The sequence below is a fragment of the Struthio camelus genome, chromosome 14 (assembly GCF_040807025.1).
Source record: "Struthio camelus isolate bStrCam1 chromosome 14, bStrCam1.hap1, whole genome shotgun sequence".
Lineage (NCBI taxonomy): Eukaryota > Metazoa > Chordata > Aves > Struthioniformes > Struthionidae > Struthio > Struthio camelus.
Genome location: NC_090955.1, coordinates 7,994,015 through 8,021,378, shown reverse-complemented (window position 1 = coordinate 8,021,378; position 27,364 = coordinate 7,994,015). Strand labels below are relative to the sequence as shown.

General features: G+C 54.6%; 1 protein-coding gene across 1 annotated transcript in view; it reads right to left on the bottom strand.

The window, feature by feature from the left end:
* Positions 1 to 27,364, bottom strand: part of PLXNA1 (plexin A1) — a 165,309-nt gene that overhangs the window by 20,644 nt on the left and 117,301 nt on the right. Inside the window, exons 11-23 of the mRNA XM_068906774.1 lie at positions 24,474 to 24,570; positions 24,002 to 24,192; positions 19,075 to 19,226; positions 18,569 to 18,689; positions 18,045 to 18,181; positions 17,242 to 17,409; positions 16,221 to 16,314; positions 15,438 to 15,677; positions 15,078 to 15,221; positions 13,817 to 14,051; positions 11,851 to 11,993; positions 5,807 to 6,063; positions 892 to 958 (exon numbers count right to left, since the gene is read on the bottom strand). Of these exons, the coding sequence (XP_068762875.1) occupies positions 892 to 958; positions 5,807 to 6,063; positions 11,851 to 11,993; positions 13,817 to 14,051; positions 15,078 to 15,221; positions 15,438 to 15,677; positions 16,221 to 16,314; positions 17,242 to 17,409; positions 18,045 to 18,181; positions 18,569 to 18,689; positions 19,075 to 19,226; positions 24,002 to 24,192; positions 24,474 to 24,570 (2,046 nt within the window). The remainder of the gene's footprint in view (positions 1 to 891; positions 959 to 5,806; positions 6,064 to 11,850; positions 11,994 to 13,816; positions 14,052 to 15,077; positions 15,222 to 15,437; positions 15,678 to 16,220; positions 16,315 to 17,241; positions 17,410 to 18,044; positions 18,182 to 18,568; positions 18,690 to 19,074; positions 19,227 to 24,001; positions 24,193 to 24,473; positions 24,571 to 27,364) is intronic.

Here is a 27,364-nt window from a genome sequence, read left to right as displayed (position 1 = left end):
TTGAGTTCTGCACAGACTCCTGCTCACTCTCATCTCTCGGCTGGAAATGGTTCAAACCCTCTTTATCTTAATGAGGGATGAAATCCCACAAAACGGCTGCGCGCCACCCAGCCTTGCTGAGCTGACGCCAGGCGAGATCCCAAGAAACGGCTCTGCTGATTGACAAACCAGCAGCAAGTCCACAAATGCCATCCATCCAGCCCATTTGATCCCAAAGCACCGCAAGGACAGTCGAGGACCCACAGGCTGCAGCTACAGCAATATAACCTGCAGGGCTGCTGGTGGCAGCCTTGCTAGGGGAATAAACAGGAGAAGCACAGACGCCCGGGAGAAGATATTCCCCTACCAAAGAGCCTCAGTTTTAAAAGACATGAAGGAAAAGCAGCAGTGTTAACTGGGGAGTGCAGCACATCAAATTACAATTCAAAAGAGTGGCAAAAACCCTTCAGCCACAGTCATGTCTTCAGAGGGGGCAAATCCTGGGGCTTTTCCCCAGATTTAAACATGCAAAGGCAAGGAGGAAGGAGCAGAGATCCACTCATAAGGGATTCAAGACTCAGCTGAGTTGCTACAAATCTGGTCTTTCTCCAGGCACTGTTTTCACGAAGATCTCAAAAACACTATACATTAAGCAAACAGGACTGGATTTCATTTCTCAATCTCAGCTACATCCCCAGAAGGTGAGCCAGAATCACTAATCATATTTCAGAAATAAAGGAAGGAAATTGAGGCCTGGAAGTGATCTGTACTCCACAAGGGAATAGCAGAGCTCAGAAATAATGTTGTTCCCACAGATCAAGCCCAAGCTCTGCATAACACATTGCCTCGTGGCAGCAAGATAGGAACCCACCTTCCCTCCCACACTGGGTTAGCAACCCCATCCAAACTCACCTTCAAAAACTTGTACAGGAGAAACGTGAACCAATTCGTCAGCATCTTCTCTGCCACTGACTCCGTTCTGTAGAGGAGGCAGAGAACAAAGCTGTCAGGAGAGTATACTGAAGGTCTCTGATGTTTCCCACAGCAAACTCAGCCTCGGACCTTGGCTAAATTTTCTTTGGCTTTAAAAGGTCAGACCTGGAAAGGCAGGAAGCTGAAAGCAAAGGGGCATAAGTAGAGAGCAAAAGCTCTAGTAGTTACTAGGAAAAAGATCTAAAGGTGGCTCTTGCTAACTCATAAAGAGCTGGGCAGTGATAAGCCTGCCCACCTGCAATGCTGAGCCACATCAGCTCTCCAGGAAGGAGAAGCAAATTGGTCTCCAGCATATTTAGAGAACAGAGAGAGAGGAGAATGATATTGTCCCATGGAAGTCCATCGGATGATCAGCTTTCTACCTATCCCTTGGTAGCTTCTACTTACATGAAATTTGTTTCTTTTATCATGTCCCATTGGAAACAGGCACTTCCCTCCACGGAAGGAGAAATGTACGAGAAACTCAAGCTAAGTGAAAGTCATCAAACCTACTTCAAGCTCCCCCGTAAAGGAAAAGTATGAGCTGAAAGGAAGAGCTGAGATTGCCAGGAAAGGTCAGACCCTAATCTCTGTTCCCACGAAAAGGAGCACCTCATCCTAAATTGCCAAGTGTCTGATCTACCTGAAAACCCATCTCTCCCACCTGGGAGTTGCTGCTCTGACTAGCTCACTCAATGCACTCAATGACACTGCTGTCCTGAAATGTACCAGCATTGCCACTACACCACTACTGGGTCACATGGGACTTCCCAGCAGCACCCAAAGAAGCCCTTAATCCCTACGGCTCCTAAACCCAGGACCCAACAGTGGAACAAGGATAATCACCATGAACAATGGAGAGATAAAGAAAGTTTTTCCCATCCCAAACTGGCCCAGCTCTGTGTGCAAGGTCTGTTCAAAAAAAAAAAAAAAAAAAACGCTGGAGGAGAAGACACTTAGTTATTGGCACTCGGTGGTGGTGGTGAAGCTTTGGGAGATGAGGCTTTGCACCCTCGCTCCACCCTGCTTCCTCACCCTTGGACCTGGATCTGGTGGCTCTCAGGCAGGAATGCAGAGCCCTGCAAGGCAGAGAGGGCCGCAGTCCATGGAGAACCAGCGTCTGCAGCCATCGCTCAAGTTTTGGTATTGAGGGCCTTTGAGTCTTTTGGAAGATGATCAACTCAAATGGCTGCAGCCCATGGATAAAATGACCACTGGCTTTAGAACTGGTGATTTTGATCCCAGTATTTCAGGTCAGATTTATCCCCAGTGCTAATTCAGCTGAAAACAAGGGGATTAAAAGGATGAGGGAATAACAGCCAATGTTTGGAAACTCGAGATGTTTTCCAGGCACCTTTAGAGCACTGTGCAAAGACCCTCTAACAGGCTTGGCATTTAACCCTTAGAGCCTGTTCCTTGCCGGTTTGGTGGAAATCCCTGGTCTTTGTGTGTCTCCTAGGGGTGGGACAGTGATGTAGGAGTTTGCAGTAAATGATGTTGCAACTGCCTTCTCCAAAAGGAGCTTAAAAATGGAGCAGTGCTTCTCAGTTGCTCTTGGAGATGCAGTTGAAGAAAGCAGCCAAAACTGCCTTCAGAAAATCTACATATTGTCTTCTTGTTTCCCAAAGGTATGGTTTAGTCCAGACTGCACTGTCCTTCAAAGCATTCTGGCAGGTAAGGTTCAGGGGAGTTGCTGTGCCTATTCTGGAGTGTCATGCCATCACCACTCAGCTTGCTGCCTCCGCCACACTAGCAAAGACACCGTGTTCCAAGGAGGAAGAGCAGGGTCAAGTGGGAATAGCATTAGGCATAGCAGGTACAAACAGGGTGTGGGGACCGCAAGGTGGTGGTGCTGCAGCTTGGACTCGCTGCCACAGCAGCAGAGGAGGGGGAACGGCCAAGCCTGGAAGGAGCTGAAGGTGACAAGAGGACCCAAGTGTATCATGAGGGCCTATGAGGACTGCTTAAGGTGCCTGTCTCTGCACCACAGGCTGGCCATGCTGCCACAGGATTAAAATTCACCTTAACAAGTCCATTATTTTTAAAGTCACTTTCACTCCTTTTAAAATAAAAAAAAAAAAAATCAGGCAGTCCTCCCTGAAATTCTCCAGTTATGCTTGTTCAGCTTATCCATCCATTAATCATCAGATCAGCCACTTTCAAATGCAGATGCTCACAAAAGCACAAGCAATGCTAATGACCTCAAGAGCATAGCTGCATTCCTGTAACACCAGGGGAATGGAGAGAAGCAAGTCAATTCAAGAAACAAAAACCAAAAAGAAATTGAATCTCGGAGCCACCAAGAGGCCTCCCTGTGAGACAAAGGCAATGCTGTGCAGGGGAGACAGGACAGAACAATTCCTGGCAGCAGATGGTTTGGATAGGAAATCCACTTTCCCAGAGTTCATTCAACCTCACTTGGGGTCGTACGGACCTTTCCAAGCCTTTCTCTTGTGCTAATGGGCTTAGCTCTTTTTGCCCTCCCAGAACAGTACAGTCCTCCTTAAACCATTAGGGGATGGTATTACCTGAACTTCTAGAGGAGGGAAGCCTTCCTGCTCCCTGTCAGGAAAGATTAATCCATCAAGAGGAAGAAAAAAGAGACAAGGAAAAGGACGTGGGGAGACAGCCAAGGGAAGGGGCGGACTGAAGCTACTCAACAGACGTCCTCCCCTGCTCCCAAACGAGGTCCTTTATGGATAAGCCCATAATATTCATCTCAAGTTAGCTTTCGCAGCTCCTCCGGCGAGCCGGTGCTATGGCCCAGACTCCAGCGGATGTTTGTCTTCATCTGTGATAGAGCCAGATGCCACAGCAACGGGGGGATTATCCAATAATGAAATAAATAAATAACAGCTCTCCCCAGTTAGATCAATGTTAATCCCGTTGCTCTGGGCAGTTAAGTACATTCTCGCACCCAGCAGCAGGGCTAATCAAAAGGATGGAGGAAGAGCAGCCCTGAACTCCACTGGCTCAGTGCCGTGGCCGCAGGAAGAGCCAAGTCTCTTCCTTAAATGTTACAAGGGGAGGCAGAAGCAAGGTCCTGGCCTGGGGACCTCGTGCCTGTCTGAAGCTTCCCACAGCTCCACGTGCGACGGGCCTCCAAGCAACACTACTTGGGGCTGACCCTCCTCGGGCTGCCCAGCTCTCGCTGGATCTACCCTCGTGCTGCTCCCACGGCTCAGGCACCACCGCTGCTGGCCTCAGTGCACTGCCTCTTATTTATATTTTATTAATTCGCTTAATTCCAGAGTTTTGTTCTGATGGCTGCAGCTTTGTGATGCTCTGAGAGACCGAGGAGTTGAAAATTGAGTTTAAAATATTTCAGCGAAGCCTGTTATCATCAGTAAATAGGAGAGGGATAGTTAGAAGAATGTGCTCAGGGAGCAGGGATGAAGGACATACAGGTTGGCAGCTCCAGGTCCCGCTCCTTTTGCGGCTGTCTGTGGTCTATTCCACCCCCCGCCCCCGGTACATTTCTAATAAGTAAGAAATTAAGGACTCCGCACACTACCCTTGGGATGTAGGTGACAAGTGAAGCAGAGAGAGATGTGCCTAAACAGACAGGCTGAGGAAAGGTACCTGGGACATAACTGGGAACTGCTTGCACCTGCATCCAGAAATCTCCCCAACATGCTCTGTCTGGTCTGGCTCTGCCACGAATATTGGCTGGCCTTTGAAAGACGTCATGCTTTCCATAAGCTCTTCTGGCGTCGTGCTAACTCCATGGCCCTCAGTCTTCCCCGCCACAGGGACAGGGATTGCAGATCTACCCTGGAGGCTGGCGGCACCATGACAGTGGCAGCAGAGAGATCAGGAGGCACGGCGCGGCATGCAACGGGAGAGGAGGACAGCAGGGAGGGCCTCAAGCAGGGTTGGTGGAGCTTATTAATTGTTTTTGTTCAGCACTCGGTGTATCTTTCAATATTCATCAGGCCATGATGAAGGAGAGCTCAGAGCTATCGTTAAATATTGATGGACCAGGCAGACACACGGCAGAGCCTGGCACGCTGCCTCCTGCTCGCGCTCTCCTCCAGCCCCTGCGAGACTCCCTGCTTGCAAGGATCTGTTCAGCTTTCGCAGGAAAACCCCCATGTGCCCTGCAAGGTGGGCAGGTGCCAAAAGGCAGCAGGGAAAGGAGCGCCTCTGCCCACAGCCAGCTCACGGAGCGATCCCCCCAGAAGACCCTGACAGCGAGGCCGCCGCAAGGCTGTTTGCAGGCGAGGGGAAAAGCGAGAACCACCTCACGTGCTGGGAGACATGGGGAGCCAGGTGATCACCTGGAGAGGCGAGCGCAGACAGGAGCGTTGCTGCAGTGACAAGCACTGCCTCACTGCAGTGCTTGACACCAGCCAGCATCCTCCCTGCTCCAGCCCACGCAGCCGTCAGCTGCAGAGCCGTTGCTGCCGCCTCCCCAACATGCGTGCACACGTACGAGCCAAACTGGGGCGAGAACCTCCTCAGTGTTGCTCCTGAGCATCGCCATAGCTGGACAGGGTGGTCCTGCTCCCCACGCTCCTGCCTCACTGTGCAGCATCTCAAAGCATCACTCGCATACAGGCAAGGAAATGCTTTACCATGGGTCCAGCGCAGCAAATTTTGCCACAGCCAACACCAGCGTCACTGACTGCATCCCTAAAGGACACCAACCCATGTGCTTGCACACAAGAGGGTTGGCTGCGCACGTGCTGGCTGGCAAAATTTGGCCTGGAGGAAACACGGGAGACCCATAACAAGACCAGCAAACAGACCTGTTGCGCCACGAGGCAGCTGCCTCGCTGCCCACTGCCCCGTGCCCCCAGAGCACAGCTCCATGCTCCCCGTGGCACCCCACGCTTCCTGCATGGATGCTCACCTGCGCAGGAGCAGCTTGGGGTGGTTCTTACTCTCCAGGTTCTTCTCGATGAGGTCAGAGAGAAGCTGCTTCAGTACCCCCGTGGCGTATTCCATCTCCCCCTGCAGTGCCGTCATGATGAGGGAGGCCACATTGCCACGGTCCCGCATGGAAAAGCTCCGCTGTGCTTCCAGGGTGCGAATGAAGGTCAGCAGGAAGTGCTTCTTGTTCAAGAGCTGCCCAAAGAGGGTCAAGGACTTCTCCACGTTTGCCTGCACCTGCAGGGGAAAGCAAAGCCAGGAGATAAGCACAAGGGCGATGGCGATGAGAAGGTGGTGGTGGCTGAGCCTCACAAGACCTGGACTCACTCTCCTCCCCCAAACGTGGTGAACTTAGAAACACTCATCTGGACATGCACCGCCAGGATGTCACAAAATTATATCACAGGGAATCCAGAAATACCAGTCAGCACACCAGATATCCCCACAGCATCCTCCAGCAGCAGCTGCCGTGGGTGCTTCAGGGCATGGGGGAATTATCACCCAGGGGAGCCAGCATGCCCTGCCTCTCTACTCCGTGAAGACAGTCTTGGTCTTCCTATCCCGGCCACTTAGCGGCTGCCTCACATCACAGAGATGAAGGTTTGAGCCCTTTCCGTCAAAAGGGAGGCACTATCGAAGGCTGGCAATGTATGTCCCCAGGCGACCTCCTGGGCACCTTGCCACAGTGAGCACCACAGTTCACTCTGTGTTGTCTTTAGAGGCATTTTCTGTAGGGTACTTTAAATTTGCTGCCCACAAAGTCTGTCCCGCTCTAGGGACATGGAAAAGGGTAAAAAAGAAGCTGGCTTTACTCTCTCTATACTATTAAGCTCCCTCTTTGGTAAACAGCTTCAGTTTCTTCCAGAAGTATTATCTACTATATAACCTGTGCTAAGTGCCAAGCTGCACAGTCTCATGGCACCACCGTGTACACTTGCATACAAAGACTCTCACCCTCACACGTGTGCATGCACACACATACGCACTTCTCATACATACAGCACTTCATCTCTGAGACACACACACAAATTACAGTTTTCTATTTCAACTAACAAAAAGGTCAAATCTCATCTGAGACCCTACAACGTGCCCTTTGGATAGTGCACAGACTGACCACTTGCCCCTTTTTACCACCCATAAAGCAAATAAGGCCAAAATATTAAGCTCCACAGATAGCAAAACTGCCTGGTTTTGGGGTATGCATTTCAGACAGGGAAACGAGCCGTAGTGGAAACCTGGGTCTCCACCACTCTAGACAGACTGAAATATTCCCCTTACTTCCGAGACAGCCGAGGTTGTAATTCAGGATGTACTTGGTTCTGTACTGCCTGGCAGGGACTGGACTGGGATCCTTTCATCGCTACACTGCCTTCATTAGCCTAGCTCTGGTCAGCAGTGACCAAAGAAATGAACATTTTTTACATACAACATTTTCCCATTAGAAAAGATAGTTTCCTCTGAATAAAAGACTCGCTGTGGTAAAATGTCAATTTTAATGATTTTTTTTTCCCCTTGTCTTCCTGATTGGGAGAATAAGTGAAAAATTTCATTTCATGTCGATATTTGGAGACAAAACAACACTTTTCATTTCAAAACATCAACTCAAAACGAAGAACAGGGTTTTGACACATCAAATCATTTCACTTCAATCAAAACTTTGGATCGTCTTTCTTTGGTTCAGAGAAATTCTTCACTGTTGTGACTTCTCCTTCCCAACAGCTGATGCTTCCCACAGGACAGGAAAAAAAAATCCCATTTCCCACCCAATCCTTGTCATTCCTGCATTTCCATGGCATGGACCCAAAGGTCACACTGAAAAGCGTACCCTCATCGGCACCCTCACTAGGACAGACAGAAAGTATCCGGGGGACGGACTCCTCCTGCCCCGAGGGGTCCCCAAAGGGAAGGGGCAGCGACAAACCTCTGCCCTTGGGGTTCCTCCCATGGACTCCACGTGAGCAAGCACGTGGCTTCACTTACATTAACACAGCGCAGAGGATAATGCCCCGATAGGAACGCAAGTCCTTTAAATTACCCTCTCTGGGAGTCTCTCGCTCCTGACTACATGGGGATCTAGATGCACCGACACTGCTAACTCGGCACCTGAGGTTAAGCACCAGCAATAGTCCCCCGCCCTGTCTCAAACCTCTGGGGATCAAACTATCGGACTGCCTGACGCCGTATTAACCAAGCGCAAGGGCCCACTGCAAGGGCGTTTCGTGCCACAGGAGCTCTGTGAGTGCGGCTGCCTTGGCTGCGCGATCCCCAGCACCAGGAGCAGCAGTGCCACGGCAGCACGGGCTGTCCCCATCTACGAGGACCCTGATGGCTTCCTCGGCTCTGAAGACCCTCCTGGTGCATCTGTGCTGCCAGCAACACCCAAGAGGTGGCTCCAGCACCGCTGCTGCACTGGAGGCATACCCAGTTGCACCAGTAGCACCTGGGCGCTCCCGTGCTTGCACCTGGGGTGGCTAAGGCCATGCAGAGGAGGGTTGGGAAGGGTGCTCTCTCTCCGCAAGGAGCCGGGCAGCGCCGGCAGCACAGAGGTGCCTGCTGAACGAAACGAGTGCTGTCCTCCCGAGACGCAGGGATCGCATGGCACGATGCGATCAGAGCCGCCTTTCCAGTGAGCGGAGCAGCCGGAGCTCGATAAGCTGGGAAATTGGTCCTGTCCGACAAGAGGCGTTCTTATCGGGGCCCTGACAGGCAACGCAAGAGGAAGCGAAATATCCATCATAGGCAGGACAAACACAGGCAATGCCTGAGCTCACCCGCCACGTGCACGCAGACACGCCGCCTCCCTGCCTGGCTGGGCCTCCGTGTTTAACTTGCTGATCAGTAACAGAAATAAATGAACAATACTGAATTAAATATTTAATCAGGCTTAAATTCTCACAAAGCAATGAACCTCCCCCCTACAAACCTAAAAAGAAAGGGAGCTGGTAATGATGCTCTAATACTTGGCTACAGATTAGTGTGTGCATGAGCAAGTGCTGTTTCCCTCCCATCACTTGCAATAGCTAATGTTACACTTTGAGTAAAGAGACAAATAAAAGCAAACCTGATTAAATTATATGAAGCTTACACATCTGTAGTTGCTTTATTTAATCTCTTTTGGGCTTTTTTTGCTCCTTTGCAACTTTAACACCTTGTTTCCCAGGTAAGGCTGAGCCTATATACCTTTCTAGTGGGATGTTTTGAATTAGGAGAGCTGGAAGTGGGATAAATCCACAAACTCCTGCCCAACCCCCTGTGCTCTCTCGCCCATGCAAAATTTCTCCACTGCAATTTCCTCTCCAGGGCTCTGCCATGTCTAGTTTGATATTGTTTCCACCCTTCTCCCCTCTGGAAAGGGATGCAGCATCGGCCAGATCCCACGTCAGGAAAGGTTTCCTGCTCTTCCTCCCCTCCACCGTGCTCCTTCCACATGTCTGCGTGAGCTCTCGCTCTCTCCTGCCGAAGCTCCCGCAAAGCCAGTCCCCGCAGAGCCACCGGAAGCAAGTGCAGACTGAGCGCGAGCGTGGCCAGCCAGCAGCCTCCGCAGCGCTGGCCCAAAACACTCCCCAGGAATTTTGACTGCAGGGGGAGGAGGAGCAGGAGGGGGAGCAGGAGGGGGAGACGGCGGCAGCAGCAAGCCCTTGCTCCTCAATCTGCCCACGCTTCACCGGAGCCCAGTGTCTGCCCCCAGACCGGAAGAAAGTAGAAACTTGTGACAGCAGCAGCATCCCACAGCAGTAGCCCCTGCATTTCTCCATAGGGAAGTCAACTACTGGGGAGGTCTGAAACCCCAGCCCCGCTCACCCTGCCTCCAGCTCCCGCCTCCTGCGGAGGCAATGTGGTTGCCCTCTCCAGACAGGGAGGCAGAGCTAAGCTCGGCTCAAACAGGCAGATTCAGATTCACTGGGGCGTCCGTCCTGGACAGGTTAGCATGGAGCATGGCAACACCAGCTCCAGTCCCAGGGATCGGGCTCTGCCACAGCGGGGAATGCAGCTGGTACCTCTCCCTTGCCCTTTGGAGGAAAAGCTCAAGCGAAAGAACAGAGCTGAGGCTAGAACCAGGCTTTTGCACAGACAAGAAGATCTGTGCCTAAGGGGGTGCTATTTTCACACCCAGAGCACTGGTCCCTGGCCACCACGCCAAGCAACGGCTCTGAGCAGGTTGCAAGCCTGGGCTCCAAAGGGAAATCCATGGGAACAGGGTTCCCACAGCCTCCACAGCTGGGATTAGGGTCTAGAGAAACAGGCCAGGCAGAGGGCCAGATCCCCTCGCCGTAGCCATGCTAGCTTACAACACCAGCATGTGCACCTGCAGTTGGTAAGAGCTTGTTACGCTGTAATTTGTAACCGTGCATCTTGCACCAGGGCCGATTACTTCTCCTAAATACATTGTGAAGCCCACGTCAACATTAATTACTGTGCCAGGTCAGCAGCAAGGGGAAGCTAAGGTCACCCCTCCTCACTTCTCCAATCAAGGGCGGCCTCAGCAGCCCAGCAAACAAGAAGGCAATTGCTGTGCAATTGCATGCACTAAATTAAACAGTGGGGAAGCCAGGCAAGGAGAGGGAACTGGTTTCGGGAGCAGGGGGAGGACAGCAAGGGTGGGTTCTGCACAGGGGAAATGGAGCCAGGAAAGCAGACGATGTTGGACAAGCCTGCTGGAAATGAGTGGCTGGTCAGGCATCAAACAAACCCAATTGAATAAAGCAAGTGCCGTAGAAAATGACAGCAGCAATGATATTAATATAAATATTGATATTAATGTCAGACAGCACAGTAACCATTCGGCGGCCGGCCTGCACTCATGTTGGCTGGCGCATGGCAAGATGCTCTCTGCTGCGGAAGAACAGGCCAGCATCCGAGTCCACTTGCTGGACGAGGAGGAGGCCTAAGGGCAGCAAGATGTCTGTGCCCACGCTGGCAGGAGCCACAGGCTTCGCCTCTAGGCTGCAGCTCCGAGCAAGCGCTGTCTGCTCCAGCTCCTGCAGACAAGCGGCAGGCGCCAGCCCGGCGGGCTATACATACTGGCACTGGATTTGCACAGCCCCAGGAAAAGGCATCGCTGGGTGTTGCGGTGCTCTGAGACTGAAAAGCAATGCCACCACCCAGACAGACGCATTTCCCCAGCAGCTGGAGAGAGCTCCCAGGGAAACATCCCTCCAGGAGGACCACCCCACTGCAAAGCAAGCCAGGACCAGCAATGCTGGAAGGTACAGCCAGCGGTCCTGGCAAGGTGGACTTGAGAGGCCAAGTCGGCTCCACCAGCACCTCCACCTGCGCACAACAATTTTGGCTGTATATCCCCAGTACTCCAGCCCCTAGGTTTCCTCTATGCCTCCTGCAAGGCAACAACCAAGCAAAAGACCTTGCAAGCACAGATGCTCCAGGAATTGCCTTTCTTTGTTATTTTTACCCAGCATCCCCAAAACACTCCGTCTCTCTGTTCCTTGCTTTTTGCCCCCTCCAGTGTCTCAGGGTGGGCTCACTCCCTGTATCTGGCAGAGCTCAGCTTTGGAAATGGGATATTTCTGCCCACCGTTGCCAGTCTGTGTCCCTCCCAGTCCTCTCTATCACCCTCAGGTGCTGCAGTCCCCAGCACTGGCAAGGGGCTTTCACTACACAGCGAGAGGGGAATCACAAAGCTCAGACCCTTCCTGGTAGCTCAAGGCAGGGGGGAGCTGGCGCTTTTGAGCACATGGGATAGGGAGGGCCTAAATCCCCACAGAGCTGAAGGATGCTGCATGGACCAATTCACATGAAGAACATCCTGCTGCACTTCGGGCATGGTGGCCAAGGCCACCTCTGAATCAAAGCATCCCCCTGCAGCCCTAAGCTCAGGGCATGAGGACTCCCCTCCTGCTCCGGAGCCCCCAAGACTCTCCTGCTCAAAGGAGAGAACAAGCTGCCATGGAGGCAGACGAGCAGCACCACCCCCCATCACCTCTCCTTTTCAGGGCAGGCAGCCGAGAGGCACGTCCCCAGCACGAAACATGACAGAGACAGACAGACAGACGAACATTACCACACCTCCATCTCCTTCAGCACAGGGTGGTCTTCTATTCCCGGGAAGAGAACCCGCATGGCGTAGGTGCGATAGTCCAGGAAGGGGATGCCAGCCCCATCCAGGTCGTTGGTCAGTTCGTTAATGTCAGTCTGCAGCTCAGCAAAGGCTGGTATGGAAAAGGCAGAATTAAGTAACAGGGCTCTGAGTCCCAGCCAGGCTTGACCTTTGCTAGTGAGCTCTTCCACACCCAGCATTACCACCCAGCCTCCACTGCTCTCCCTGGCAACCAAGAGAGATGGCCCTCAAGGCAATTTCCAGGCATGAATTGGCTTCACATCCCTCCCCTTGCCAGGCTAGCACCACTGTCCCCATTTTACAGATGGGGAAACTGAGCTGCAGAGAGGGGAGGTGATTTTCCCAGAGTAAATCAGGCCGCAGAACTGGGAACAGCACTGCCAAGTCCTGCTGCCAGGACCTGGGGACTCAAATCCCCCCTCTCAGCACTCACAGGATCGCAAGGGTCCTGCAGGCAGCCGGGAACGGCAAGGCTTGAACACACTCATAGCTTCTGGGGGAAACATTAGCTTAAACCACAGGAATGTCCTCGTTTCATTTTGACCTAAATAATACTCAAGAGTAGCTCTGAACACACCCAGCCCAGCACCTCCTGATCAGAGCAGAGACAGCTGCGGTTCCCAGGGGAAAGGAATGGGGGGGAGGTCCTGAACCTTTAATTGCACCTACAGGGAAAAGCTGACGGGTGAGAAGTCCTAGAGATGCACCAGGGAAAGAGGTGGGGGAGAAAACCCTCAGAAAAATCAAATTAATGGCACTTTAAAGGGAGCTGCACGCAAGGCAGAGGACTGCAGGCTCGTCAGCCTGATGAGAAAAAACAAACCGTCAGCTTGAAAGGCGTGCTATCTTATCTGTAACTAGTGGGACTAGAAAAGAGAAAAGGCAGGGAAGAGACTGTGCCTTTTAATTAAAAGCAGATCCTTTTATCTGCCAGCTGTGGAAGATGAGACACCATCCCCTCCACCAGCTCCCTCCCCTCTCCCTGTCACTACTGCCATCCACACACGTGTTTGGGGATGGGGATTTGGGAAGGCAAAGAGGTTTTATTTCTTTTCCCTTTTTATTATCTTGTTTTAGGTGCCTGTTCCTTGTGCAGCCTCTGGGCTGGTTGTGGTTGGCAGGGTCGGGGCCTCAGGATCCAGCTCCGGGGGATAATGGGCAATTAGATTTATCAGCAGGATCATACAAGGAATTCTGTCCAGTTTCACAGCATCCGTCTGTCACATAACGAGAGACCAATTGCCTGCTTGTACGCAGCCCTCTCTACCCTTCTTGTTCCCTTTTCTCACATTTGGAGAAACGGAGGAGAATCTCTTAACTGGAAAATCCTCAAATCCCACCCAAAATGAGTTAGTTTCCTCTGATAACGCAGCTTTGGCCATTCTCATTCCTGCTCTGAAAGGCGGCAGGAAAAAGGGTGGGAGCACACAGAGGTTCGGGATGGTACAAGAGACTCCAGGATCTGCACATTAGCTGATCAGTTAAAGTGTGAGGGAAACGGCCCTGAAAGCAGGAAGGTCCTGCCCCACAAAGCTTACAGCGCACAGCTCGGGGCAGCAGTGAGGAGGAAGAGGGTGGAGATGGGAAACTGAGAGCCGCTAATCGAGGAGGGTAAGGGATAATCGCCGTCAGCGTAGGAGCCGCGTGACACGCATGCTGGGCCGCTCCTCAGCGCCGAGAGGGGGGACGCCCTCGGGGGCACGGGGTGGGGAGGTGAGGAGGGGACGGCTGAACAGAGACCAGCCAGGGAGCCCTCAAAATCACACGTGGCATCTCTCGGGACACAGGTGCCCACAGCCTCCCCAGCTGCCCTCCAAAGCCCACATGAGGCCACTCAAACCTAGGGCCGGGTAGAGGGCACGAGGGCCAGCTGGCCTTGGTGCACCGTGGGCAGAGGGGCCGAGGCTCACTCACCCTCTTTGCACTCCAAGGCCACCCGGGACTCCAGGTTGTCCATCTGCAGCTGGAGGCGCTTCAGGGTACGGTCGGCATCCCGGGACTTGCGTTTGTAGGCGATGAGGACTATGATGATGATGAGGAGGAGCAGACCGCCGCCGCCACCGATCCCGATGATGGCAGGCAGCGTCAGCAGGCTGTCCGAGTAGATCTGCAGCGTCCCCGGGGAGAACTCGAACCCTCCAGCCTTAATCTGAGCCGCGGAGAAAGAAAAGGGCCTGGCGTCAGTGCCCAGGCAGGGGGCACGGGTCTCCCTGCTGAAATGCAGGGCGTGGAGCAGCCCTCCCCAGTGCACTGAGAACCAGGGGAAGTTTTCAAGCCCAGGGGAGGGACAGGAAAACACAGGGCATCCACCAGAGCCTCGCTGAGCTGCAGCAGAGCCCAGAGAAATAGCACAGTGCACTAGATATGGCCCAGTGAGGTGGCAATCAGGCCTGCGAGGGGAGACAGCAGCAAGTGCGGGGGCAAATGCCAGGGGCTGCCGCACCGGGAGCTTGTCCGGAGCAGCACGGTGCACTTTAATGGGATGCAGAACACAAGCTGCTGCACTGCCGAGGCATGCACCGGGCAGGCAGAGCTTGATGTCTCATTCAAACAACATCACAACAACAGATGGGATGTAAAGCAAGTTCCCTGACGGATGGTGAGCCTGGGGGGACTGTTTCGGGTCCCTTTCAACCGCGCAAAGCTGGGCAGACCTGGAGCACTAGCACTGCTGTGCTACAACCTGACAAACAAAGAGCCTTACTTACAGCACAAGTTGGGCCTGGGGGGAAGGGGTGGGAAACCCCAGATGCCTTGGCACCAGCTCTGTCTTGGCACCCAGCAGGGAAGGGAGGTTGTTGGCAGGACAACCAGGGCCACCCAGGGCATAGTAATGCCAGGCTGAGCATGCCAGGGAGGGGAGGAAGCACTTGGTCCTACCAAACACATAATTAGGGAGAGAGATGCCCGGGGAGTAGGAAGAAGGCTCCTAGGGACTGCTCCTACATAGCCACAGACTAACGAGTCCTGATGGGAGACGGCCCAGTGGCACTGGGAGCCTCAGATGAGGCTGGGAGTGGCACCGGGAGCCTTAGCATGGCCTGCATTAGGATAAAGACAGGGCACCCAGCCACCATGCTTTACTGAAGGGACAGTCCCATCTTCAATGAGAAATCCTGTGTTTCCATCTGCCCACCCCCCGCCCAACGCCCATGACCTGACCCGTTAGCATTACCGTGACTTTGTGCTGGCCTGTGAGGTTGGGTGACTCGCAGAGGAGCTGGGTCTCAGAGACCGTCAGGGTGCAGGGAGTGTCCCCGATCAGCACAGTGTAGTTCAAGCGGGAGTTACCAGCAGCCGGTGGGAGCAGGTTCCTGCCCTTTGAGGGAACAAGGAATGAGTCTGTTAGTTCTCACATGACAGGGAACGTTGGAAAGACCCATCATGGAACGAATTCATGCTCTCACAGTGCATGACTCTGTCCCTGGGAGAGACAAAAAGCACCCTCCACTGAGGGACATGTCCCTTCCCCTCTGCCCCTGGGCACACGCTGTGCGCACAGGAGTGCTGGGGCTGAGCGACCAGGGTGCCTTACCTTGAGGATGAGAGGAGAACTGGGCTTCAGCTCCAGCATCCCCGTGGGGCTGAGTGGCTCGAAGACAGGATCCGGGTAGTAGACAAAGTTGGTGGTGTTGACAATCAGCAGAGCCTGGACGTTATCCATGATGAAACCGATCTCATCTGGGCGGTCACCAACCTCTGGAGGGCTCCGCAGGGGGTTATCGATAGAGGGTGCGTAGCACACCATGGTGGTGTCGTTGTATACAGTGCAGTTCTGCAAGAGGCACACATGAAGATCAGACCCAGCTCGCAGCAGCTGAGGTCAGGATCTGACCCCACAAGGATCTCCTGCAAGCAGTGGCTCTGCTGTGTCTCTGGACACTGGACTTAGACTCAAGATCACCTTTCCTGTGCCCTGCCCTATCAGCAAGTGCCACGTTCCACCCCAGAAGTAGCTGCATTTCAGGGACAAAGAGAGACTCCTGCCTGCAGTGGAAGCATGAGGAGTGGTAGGTGGGAGCTTGCTGGGGACAGGGTCTTTCTGTCACTGTCCTGCAGAGATCTCTACAAAGCTGCCATCATTTTTCCACTCTCATATCTCAAGCGTCTCTCATGGCAACACATGGTCTGAGACCCTGCAGGGGGAACACTGCCTCAGTGTCTCTCTTCTAGTAGCAGCCCCTGGACATGACCCCTTCGGGGCATCACGCCTGATGGGTACAGGATGTGCTTTACATGCTTTGTTGCAGAGGGATGGCATCCCTCCTCCTCATGCTCTGCACTGGGTCTCTCCCCACCATCAGCCAGCACCACTTACGTTCTCCCTTTCAGAGCTGCAGTACTTGGCCCGGATCTTGGGCTCTTTGATGGTGGCCAGGTTGGTGCCAGTCACAGTCAGCAGCGTCCCACCACTAGAGGCACAGAGACAAGAGGTTAGGAGAGGCGGCTGTGGCACTGGGTGCCCAGCTCTGGGAAGGAAGCACACATCATTGTCAGCCAAACCTCCATCTGCTCCAACCTGCGTGCATCGCACTGCCCCCAGGACCTGCTTAGTCCACCCAGACATCACCACAGCCAGCAGGATCTGGCATTCGCTAACACCGAATCATCTCAGCTAACCCAGGGGGCAGCTAGAGTTAGAAAGTCTGCCTAACAATACAAACACCCCACCCTATGTCTGCCAGCGCTACAGACAGTGGGGCTGGGGTCTGAATGCAGCTCCAAAGCCTTCCAGCTAAAGGAACCCAGGTGTCTGCAATGGGAAAGCATCATTAGGAGGAGGTCCTCCCTGCTGTCCCCTTCCCCCACCACTCAGGGAGCGGGCGATAGGGCAGGCTGGTCCCTGCAGGGCTTTCTTCATTGCTCGGCATTAAAAGCCCCACAGTCCTGGAGAGCTCGGCCATGCCCCTGAGGAGCTTGCTCCTCATCAACACCCTGGGGAAGGTTTCCCTTGGCACTAGTGCTTAATGGATTCCTTCACCTCCTCTCCAGCCAATTCAAACCTTTTAGAAAAATATGTAAACATTTTAAAAATCCCCCGATGGGAAATATTTTAATTTTATTCACCACCGCCAAATGTCAAGCTGAAATTAAGCAAATCCAAAGCGCTCTTTGCTCTTGCCCCCTGCCAGGCTGAGCACTGCAGACCAGGAGTTAGCAGGGACCTGGTGCCAAGCCATTCCTCACGCTCCTCTCACCGTGTCCCCGGAGCATGGCCCAGCGGCTGCTGCAGCAGCATTGAGGAGTATGGATCAGGACAGAGGGGGTCCATGCAGACAAGAGTGCTCCTTGCATCCCACAGCTCCCCTGCAAGCTAGCTACAGTTCCCCTCGATTCACCTGTTGATGCTCCACTCAGGATCAATCTTCTGGATAGTGGGGTCCTCCGTGTAATTGTACTTCACCTCTGGATTGCTCAGCTCTGCTCGGTTGATGTTGATGAGGATGGGGGACCCACCGGGGCTCTGGCCAGGGGGTGTCCTGCAGCGGATCTCACGGGCACTCCTCCTGGGGGCAGGAAGGCAAGAACCGTCAGACAATGGGTGAGGCGATCGGCATCCCTGGCTATGCAGGAGGCTGCAGGTTAGCCTGCCAGTGTGGCCCTGGGTTGCCCAGGTCGCAGGGAAGCCCATCAAGGGGCTGGGCTGTGCTCCCTGCCTCACCCCAACCGTCTCTCCCCTTGTGAGGCTGCTGGGAGGAAAGAGGGAGAGGAAGAAAAAACAAAAATAAGAAAGAAATGAAACAAAAGGCAGCCGGGAAAGGCTGAGCAGCTCCTGACGGTTCCCATTGCGTGGCTGCTGCAAACAGCAGCGATTAGGGCTGATAACCAGTAATTACCGCAGGAAAATATTTAAAGAGCCGCTCCATTATCATCCCTAATCTAAAAATTATCCACTTCATGCCTCAGGGCTTTGTGCTTTTAGAGAAAAATCCACGTTCTTTGGGCTCTTCCAGGAGCCTCTGACACAAAGAGGTTTTAGAGGGAGAAATTCCTCCAGCTGCCAACGGGGGTTGGCTTTCTCAGTGGGTGCCTGGCTCCTCAGCAAAGGCTCCTTGCCACCGGTGTACCTGTGGGTCCCACCACCTTGGGGGCATGCCTGTTTCCTGGCCTCCTCCACCCTCCATGCCCCAGCACCCCTTACCATGAAAAGGCACAGGGCCGTCCCCCAATGGTCACGGTGACATTGCTGCCAGCGTTGAGGTGGCTTCCTTCGATGGCAATCCAGGTGCCACCGGAGAGAGGGCCCCGGGCTGGGGTCACTCGGGAGAAAGTGGGCGTCTGTCAAAGGAAAACAACAATCCCAGTGTTTGAAGAGGTAAGGACCAAAACCCTGTTCTCCCAGCACCTGCGCAGGTGATGGGGACCCCAGGAAGCTGCTCACTGCAAAGGAGAGGGAGCTGTTTGACAGTAGCGGGGCAAGAGGTTAAAGGCTGACAGGGCCAAAGGACTGCAAGGAGGCAGAGCTGGGAAAGCCTCCAAGAAATTCAACCAGAACGACCCAGTTCTTGCCCAAAGCACCCACACCTTCCCCCAGGGATAATGATGAGAGGCCAGTTTTCCTTCTCTTCTGGAAAACAACCCAACCAGCAGCAGCTCGGAGGCAGAGATACTGTCCCCCAAAAGCCCAGCATCACCTCTCTTCCTGCAGATCCCACGTAGCCTTACCACGAAGGTGAAGCTCTTGGGTGATGTGGCCCTGTAGCTGGGGGAGCAGTCCCGGATACACACTTCCACACGGGCATCGTGGACCTTGCTTGGGCTGGCATCTCCGATTTCACACACAATCCTAAAGGATGCAGGAAAGGAGCCCTCAGTGTCCCAGCACCAAGATACTCCCTGGACCATGGTTGGGAGAGGCCAGATTTAAAAAAGGACAGATCTGACACCAAGTGAAGGTCTCAGCAGCCAAAAGAAATCAAGGCGGTGACCGTTGGGTTACTGCCAGCCCTGGAGAGATCTTCCCCAAAGCCCTTGGGCTCGTCACTGCCATCCAGAGCCAGCAGAGCCACCTGGTGCTTTTCTCCCAGTCCAGCCAGGTTAGCCCCATGTTTTCTGTGGCCACAGGCAATGGCCGAGCACAAATGCACCTGCTCCCTAGATACCGAGGTGACTTGGAGCACAGTACCCAGCTCTCAGGCACAGCGCATGCCCACCCCTCGCAGGACACTTACTGCTCAGCGCTGATGTATTCGCTCTCGATGGGGATGCACATCACTTTGCCAACGCGAACACCCCAGCGAACATCTTCAAACTTCAAGCCCAGGTTCTCTCCAGTGATGGTCAGACGGGTCCCTCCTTGCCTAGGGCCTGTTTCAGGCGACAGCTAGGAAATAGCACAGCACATCAGCAACAGGACTGAAGGGATCGGGTCTGCTGGCTGCAGCAGCAGGGGACACCTTACCGGGGCACAGCACAGCCTGCATGGCCACGGGACGTGATTAGTCCCCTGCCAAGCGGCAAGGAGCAGCGACCCACATCACTGCCTGCACTGTGAACCAGACCAGGCTCCAGCCACCTCTCCCGTGCATCCCTAGGATCCCAGAGTGCAGGGATGGGGGGAAAAGGCTGTAGCGCGAGGAAAGAGAACGGCTCTTTACCGGGCCTTCAATTATAGTAAATGCCAGGTTGTCAGGTGCTCCAGTGTATGGATCTGCCCAGCCTTCGGGCAGGTCCCACGTACCTGGGGAAGAGGCCTCCAGGTCCAAGACGTCCTTGAAGGAGAAACCATTTCCACTGCAAAACCAGCAGTGACTCTGCAGAGAGCCCTCCCCTCCCATCCATCGCATGGGAGGCAGAGGGAAGAAGGGGACGAACAGGTCTCGCTAGCCCCAACTGGGTCTCTCTCCGCCAGCAAAATCTGTGCCAAGGCCAGCTGGGAAGGGAGGGGAACCTCTGCCCCGGTGACGCGCCTCATTTAGCAGGATGATTCCCAACAAAGCGGACAGGTGTGGCCTGACAAAAGGCAGCAGGATGACGGATGAATGGAGAGGCGCAGGCCCACCGCTGCCTCTAACAAGGTAATTACAGGCAATTTTACACCAGCTCTCACTGGCCCCGTGGCCCAGCACACACCTGGAGCACTAACCAGAATTAATGGCAGAGCTGTGCACACCCAGGCTGGGGATGGGAGATGGGGGTCAGGTCACTGGCAACATGGAGCCAGAGAGGAGGGCGAGGGAAAAAGGCAGCTCCTGGACATGGATTAGGAAAAGAGTAACCCAGGTTGGATTGGCCCAGCCACATGGGAGGGAGGTGCATCCTGGTACAAGAGAAGGGACCACTTTGCTGCAGGTGAGACCTTCCTCTGTTCCTGACAGGAGAGATGTCCTCTAACACTGGGACATAGGTCCTCACCCTCCACAGCCCTGACAGGAGGCTCTTGGGTAAACACGCTCTCCACCTGGAAACCATTCTTTCCACCTCCGTATGCCCAGCACCTGGACAGACTTACCCTACAGCCAAGCAAGCATAAGCTCTTTCCACTCCCAGCCAACCCTGGGGCCTGAGCCAACTGGGTACCTCCTCCTTGCTCAGGAGTTGCTCCTAGCTGTCCTCCTCTGCTCTTAGATGTCACCCCCAGCCACAAGGAAAGATGGAAGAGCAGAAGGAAGGAGGGAGAGATGCAGTGACGGGTGTTATCCCCACATCTCTGGTCCTGACGAACTGCATGGAGACGGGAGCAATCTCTGCAAGCAAGCCTAGGCCACAGCGAGCACCGCTCTGGGGTTAATCATTCCTCAGATTTGCACTGGGCTTATCCCCTTTCAGCACACTTGCCCAACACCACTCTGCACAGCTCCCAACGCTGGGCAGTGCAGGAGCAGCTAATCACCCCCTGCAGATGCAGGGAGAATTTGGGACATGCCCAAGGTCAGCGACAGAGCTGGTAACCATACCCCGGGGCCAGGCTCCCACTCACAGACCACAGGGCCTGTTAACTCACAGCAGGCCCAGGGCAATCACAGATCTTGAGTCACAATTTACATGGTGGTAAAACCATTCAGGGCTTCGGGGCATTGCTGTTTGCCCAGACCCAGCACAGCTGAAGTTCAGGATCGGGGCTCATTAAGGCAGCTGCAGCAAGCAAGCGGGTTTGTTCTTCCCCCTAAATTGAGCTCCGCTGGGGCAGCTGGCAAGAAGCAGCTGTTTGTTTGGTATTTTTAAACGAGTGTTAAAAGCTGCTCCAGCATGTTAGATTCTTCCTCCTCTGTGGCAAACTTGACAAGGGCCACGCGTTCAGGGAGAAATGAGCCCGGGAAAGAAATGACATCGTTTGCCGCACAGCACAGGAAGGTCACGGCTAAACAAGCTGCGCAGGAGGAGGGAGCTGGCGAGGAATGCAGAGTCTGTCCCGAATCTCCCCTTTCCCCCCTCCACCTCCAAACACCCCAGCTCCGGCCCTGACAAACAACGTTGCTTTTCTTATAATTGGTTTCACAGGGTCCTTTCAAATCGACAGGCAAATGGCTTCTGCACACACACTGCTCTTGCTCACGCATCAAGCGGCTGGAGTCGGGCTGCAGGTGAGGGGGCAGAGGATGGGAGAGCCCAGCCCAGCCTGGAGGAAGGGACATTGCTCTGCAGGTCCCAGCCCAGCACCAGGAACAACCTAGCACGGGTTTGGGGGCTGCTCCTCACCACCAGTGAGCGATGAGGGTCTGGCTGAGATCAGGGGAGAGTGAAGAACCATGGTCATCTCCAGCCCGCGTAACCACCTTCCCATCTGTGAAGGTGTCTGCACCCCTGCTTGCTGGACCAGTAAGGAGGCTCCAAGACCTTCTGAAATCACTGTAGGGTAGACTCCTGTCTTCCTCCAACATGTTGCTGCCCTCTCTGAGCCAGGCTCCTCTCCTGACTGTTTCCAAGCCTGTCTGTAACCCAGCTTCATAGTCCTGGGTGAAGGACAGGGGTTGTGGAAAACAGAAGTAGCACTTGTGCCTGCAGCATGCAGGCTGATGGAGGACCTTCAGATCAACAGCTAATCGCTTCCAAATCAGCAGCCCAGGTGACATCTGCCCCCAGAACCAAACAGAGAGGCATGGAGGTGAAGCCAACCTGCTACCAGACCCATCTATGCAGCACCTACAATTACTGAAACAATTTCTAAATCATTTGGGGCTGGAGAGCCTGCTATCAAGGCCAGACACCACTAGCTAATTGGAAGCTGCTTGTGAGTAGCGGGTGCAGCATCTGATGCCTGAAGCTCATGGCCCCAGCTCCCCTCCAGGGAGCGCAGGTAAGTTTCAGGGCTGGAGCCATCACAAGCAGCCCCAGCGTCTCCTTCACCATCCCCAGGATAGCAGCAGCACCAAGGAGACCCTCAAATGATTTCCAAGTGCTCTCATTGTCCCAGCCAGGACCAGTGCTAGCAGTTGTGGAAGTTGAGTTCTGTGCCAGTGGTGGCTCAACCTCCTCCAGGTCCTCACTGAAACTGTTATCAGCCTTTTCTTTTGGAGCATCCCAACAAACAGCCTGCCCTTCCTGAGACCAGGCTGTCCTAAGGGCCACAGTCCCCACTGAAAGACTAGGCTTCCACCTCTGGCAAGACCCCAGGATGCTCACAAAAACCTCTAATCCCACAGGAGGGAAGGGTGAACACGCAAATCCTCTTCTCTTCACTGTGAGGTGGGAGAGCATCTTCTGCGCATGTCAGGTCCCGAGGGTTCACACATGTCTCCCTTGGCCAGGCTGTCCCCACATAGGGTGAACAGCCCCCATAGCACTGACTGCTCTTTAACAGGTTCGCCTCGCTGTTGCCTTCACTCAGCTGCCTGGGAGGGTCAACTCCTCAGCTCTCTGAATTCAAGATGACCACCCAATCTGTCACTTGGGAAAAGCAAGGCCTGGCAACAGGAGCCTGAGAGTGCAGGGGCACTGGCTACAGCAAGCTGAGCACCACCAAACTTCTGCTATACTCCCCTGAGGTCCCTCACCTCTTGCAGCCCCTCTTCTGCTCTGGCCCCACAGCAGGGCTGGGCCATCCCAGGCATGACCCAGCCACCGCAGCCTCCACTCCCACTGTCCCCAGGGGAGGTTGGCCTATGGGAGTTCAATCCAACCACTGAAGGAAGCCATCTGGGACAGGGATGTCCCACAGTACCTCCATGCACACAACAGCAAACAGTCATGAGGTCGCTCTGTCACTTCCATGTATTCTGCCTCCATTCTTCTGTCTGTAAAACCTGCTTCTCTCATGCACATAGCAAGGGGAGGACTAAACCAGCCCTTGGTCTCACTGGCCACAGGATGTAAGACCTTCTCATGGAGTCGCAAGCTCTGGGGCTCAACCCTGCTCTCCCAGGGAATAGACTCCATCATGCCACCAGTACTAAGGTCACCCCAGTACACAACTGAAAAGAAACTCTTTGCAGGCAGTGCATTGTGCAGCAGGCAGGACTCTTGGCAGGCAAGGACGTGCCCATGGGGGCATTCCCTTTCCCTGCATGGCTGCCACCTGACTCACTACAGTGTTCATAACCTGTGAGAGGCAGGCAGCTCTGGGGAAAGGCATGACTCTCATTTCCAGCTTTCATCAGATAAGACATTGAAACACAAATAGATTAGATACTGTGCTAAGACTCTGGTAATTAACACCGCCAAGGCTTGCCTGGCCTGGAAGCCGTGGGTAAATAGAAGATATCAAACAGAATTACCCACCAATCCCTCCTAATGCACTTGGAGCCAGGCCCAACAGACATGTTAACATTAATATACACAATCTTATTAAATGAAGGTCATAAAAGCTGTCAGAGACACATGGATGATGAACTACCAGCCCCAGCAGGCACGGCGACAAGAGGAGGAGCAACCTTGATCCATGGCTTTCCCAGGATACTCCAAGTTCACGCATGAGGAAAGGTGGGAATCCCAGAGATAGGTCAGAAAGTCAACGCAAGCCATGGACACAAAAGAAGGGCCCTTAGAAACTAAAGAGGTGACGAGAAACCGAGCATTTTGGCTCTCAGAGCCTGCCTGACAGAAACACCGAGAGGATACAGCTGCTCGGAGGTGCCAGCACGGAGCCCCATCGCCTGTCCCAGCCCGGTCCCCTCGCAAGGCCATGGCCGCGCAGGGCCCGTCCTCCCCATCCCCACATACCTTGGTGATCTTGGGGTCCGTGCAGCGGCTGTTGCCGTTGCTGGCGTGCATCCAGCTGCTCTCATAGGCCAGGCAGTGCTGCCGCAGTGAGCAGCGCTTCTCCAACACGCACCAGCCGCACTCAAAGCGCGGGTCGGCCTTCAGGCACAGACCGCAGCTCTCCCGCAAGGCCGAGCACTTGTACAGGTGGGCTGCAAGGGCAGGCAGAGCGCAGCAGGTCAGCACAGCCACCGGGGCCCCCAGCTTCGGCACCAGCTCTCACAGCCCCCAGCCCACAGTGAGGAAACCACCAAATGGCCAGGAGACACCAACACCCCGAATCCGATATGGATGCAGAACAGGCTGCCTTCAGGCTTTCTGTAGAAAAGCCTCTTATTTAGAAAATTGGCCAAAAATTGGCACTGATACGACCTGAGGCTGGGAGAGGTGACACGGGGCTGCTTTCCCACCCACCGTCACATCCCACACTTACCCTGGATGTTCTGGGGGTTGTCAATGACGAAATTCCCGTTCCAGACCACAGACAAGTTGACTGGCAGGTCGCTGATGTCATTCCCTTCGTAGAAATACTGCAGGAGGGGACAGAAGGAAGCAGAGCCCGTTGAACGGCAAAGCGATACACCCCAACAAGAGGCATGGAGAGGTGCATGAGACCGTAACGTGGATGTCTCCCCCACCAGCCAAGAGGCGATGGATAGAGGCTTGGTTCAGACTAGCCCGACCAGGAACAGATAGGCCTAATGCAACCCACTGGCCAAAGCACTGGACACGGCACATGCAAACCAGTAGGCTGGACTGTCAAAAAAACAAATCAAAGAAGAACCCAGAGGGTTTCCAAATAGACCAAAAATCCATTAACCCAAACTGCTGCTGCTTCTGCTTGCAGAGAGGGAAACAGATAACTCCTCTGAAGCACACATCTACCTCCCCTCAGCCAGAAACTGGAGCCCCATGAGGGGACTGAACCCTTTGCCACATCCACTATGATCATGCAAAGAAAGTCCTCAGTTTCCAAAAGCAGCCCTGAATTACACAAATTACATGAGGCTGCAGCCACATGGCCGGGGGTGGGCCAGAGCCAGGATGGAGCGAGCGTGGCGTGACGCGAGCCCCTGGAGAGGTCCTGGGAGACCATCGCTCCCCGCAACGCGCTGTTTCTGCGGGGGCCCCCCCAGCCCTCGTGCTCCCCACCGCAGGCTGCACGGGTTCCCTCCTCGCACCCGCCACCAGCGCTGCCGCCCCAGTTCCTCTTGCTCTTATACCACTGGCAAGCGGAGACATGACAAGGAGGGATCCAGGTCTCTCAGATTCAGGGGATCTGGTGCATTCCTGAACCCCGCACGAGCTCCTCTGCTGGACTCCAACACCCGCCCCTATGCTGATGGACTCCCCTCCATTAGGCCCTTTGCTCCTCCCCCCTCAAGCCCGGTAAGCGTGGCTTCCCCACAGCTTCCCAGCGGTGACCCCAGACTGTCTCGCTGATGTTGCAGACAGCTCCCCTTCTAGGCCAAGATCAAGCCCAGGTAGCCCCAGCAGCGCCAGGGCATCCCTCTCCCAGCTCACACAGACCATGGTTTGCAAGGACCACGGCTTGCAAAGCCTACACGTTCCTCCTCGCTCAAGGAACGTGCCGCCAGCAAAGGCTTGTAGACCAGCTCTCCGCAGCCGGGAGGCAGCGGCATACAAGGGTGACCCGGGGGAAAAGCACCGAGACAAATTACCCTTCAGTAGCACAAAACAGCAGAGGCTCAGTCAAGGGCCAGGGGAAGACCCGGTCTCATCTGCTCACCCGTTCAAACGCATCAGCGACCTAACCCACCTTGCGCCAGTCCTCAGCGGGCGCCGGGTCCGAGAGCCACGGCGGCGAGCTCCAGCAAACAGCTGCTCCCGTCCCAGCGCCTCCTCCTCACCCAAACCCTCTCTCCCCGGCTTGAAACCTGAGCCAAAGTCCTGGCAGCCCCATCAATATTCCCCGCACAGCCTCCGCACGCAGGCGGAGAGGTTTAATCGATACGGAGACAGGAAGGCAGTCGGAACCGTCCCTGACAGCTAATGACCTCCTTCGGCAAGAGATTCTCCGCTCCTCTCCGGAGAAAATGACAGGCGTGTCAGGAGAGATTAAATGAATGATTCATGGGTTGCTGGAGTTTGTTAGGGAGCCGCAGACACTCGGGCAGCGGCCCGCCCAGGCTGAGACCCTGCCTCTCCGCTCTCCCGGCTCCAGCCGCAGGAGGCAACGGCACATTGAGCAAACCCACGGGGCCGTGCCCGCACCTCCCCTCGCCCATCCCCTGCCTCGGCCGGCCAGGCCTCACCCTTGTCTGTCAACAGCCTCATCTGCCTCTGGAGCAAGGTTGACCCCAGGCCAGCGGCAATCACAGCAAAATCACTTGCTCTGATACCGGCAAACAGCTCCCAGCGCTGCAAGAGTGGAAGCGGCATCCCCGGGCTTCCAGTTATGAAGGATCTCAGCACTACTGGGAAATGGGGAAACTGGGGCAGAGAGCACGAGGGTGGCGGGTGTCAAGCCGCCTCAAGTCAGACAGCAAACCTGGTGCAGGAGCACTCACCAACAGCCAAAGGGATTACGACGCACAGAAGAACCTGCCAAAAGAAAGACGGCAAGGGATATTTTTCTTCCCTCACCTGCCTGCTGGAGCAGCAGGGGCCAAGAGCCTGGCAGCACTGCCGGGGAGAGCGGCAGGGCCGGGGATAACTGAAGGGCGGCAGGCGCTGGGGTGATCCAGCAGAGGAAGAGGAAGAGGATGGGGGCAGCTGGCCCCGCCGGGGCAGGTGAGAGGAGGACTGGCCCACGGCAGTGACCTTTCAATCCCACTCCACATAAGGCCAAAGGCATTCAGGGTGCATGCCCTGTCCAGCAAAGGTCTTACCTGTCCCTCGCTACCAGAAGCAGAAAGTTTTCTCTGCTTCCCTCTGACATGGAACCGACCGCCTGCAGAAACATCCCACCTCCAAACCACCCAGCAGGCTGTGAAACTCGCAACACTGGTGACCAAACCAGAAGAGGTGGGCTCAGCACCCCTTCAGGAACTGGGAACTGCCCCCAGTTGCTGCCCCACAAAGCACATTTGTCCCCTGCTTCAGCCCCTTCAGCACCAGAGAAAACACCAGTGCATCCAGTCTGCTCCACCAGCTCCACAGGAGGCAGAGACACGGCCCGCAGGAGAAGCCAACGTGCCCAGAAAACTGTGGAAAGCTAGAGACACTCACGTCCTTCTCATCTCACCACACACAGCTGGTCCCTCCAGTGCTGAGTCTCTCCCACCTGGGCGGCATCACAAGCTGCAATCCAGCATCATATAAGGTACCAAACTGTGCACAAATCTGAGATGATACATGCAC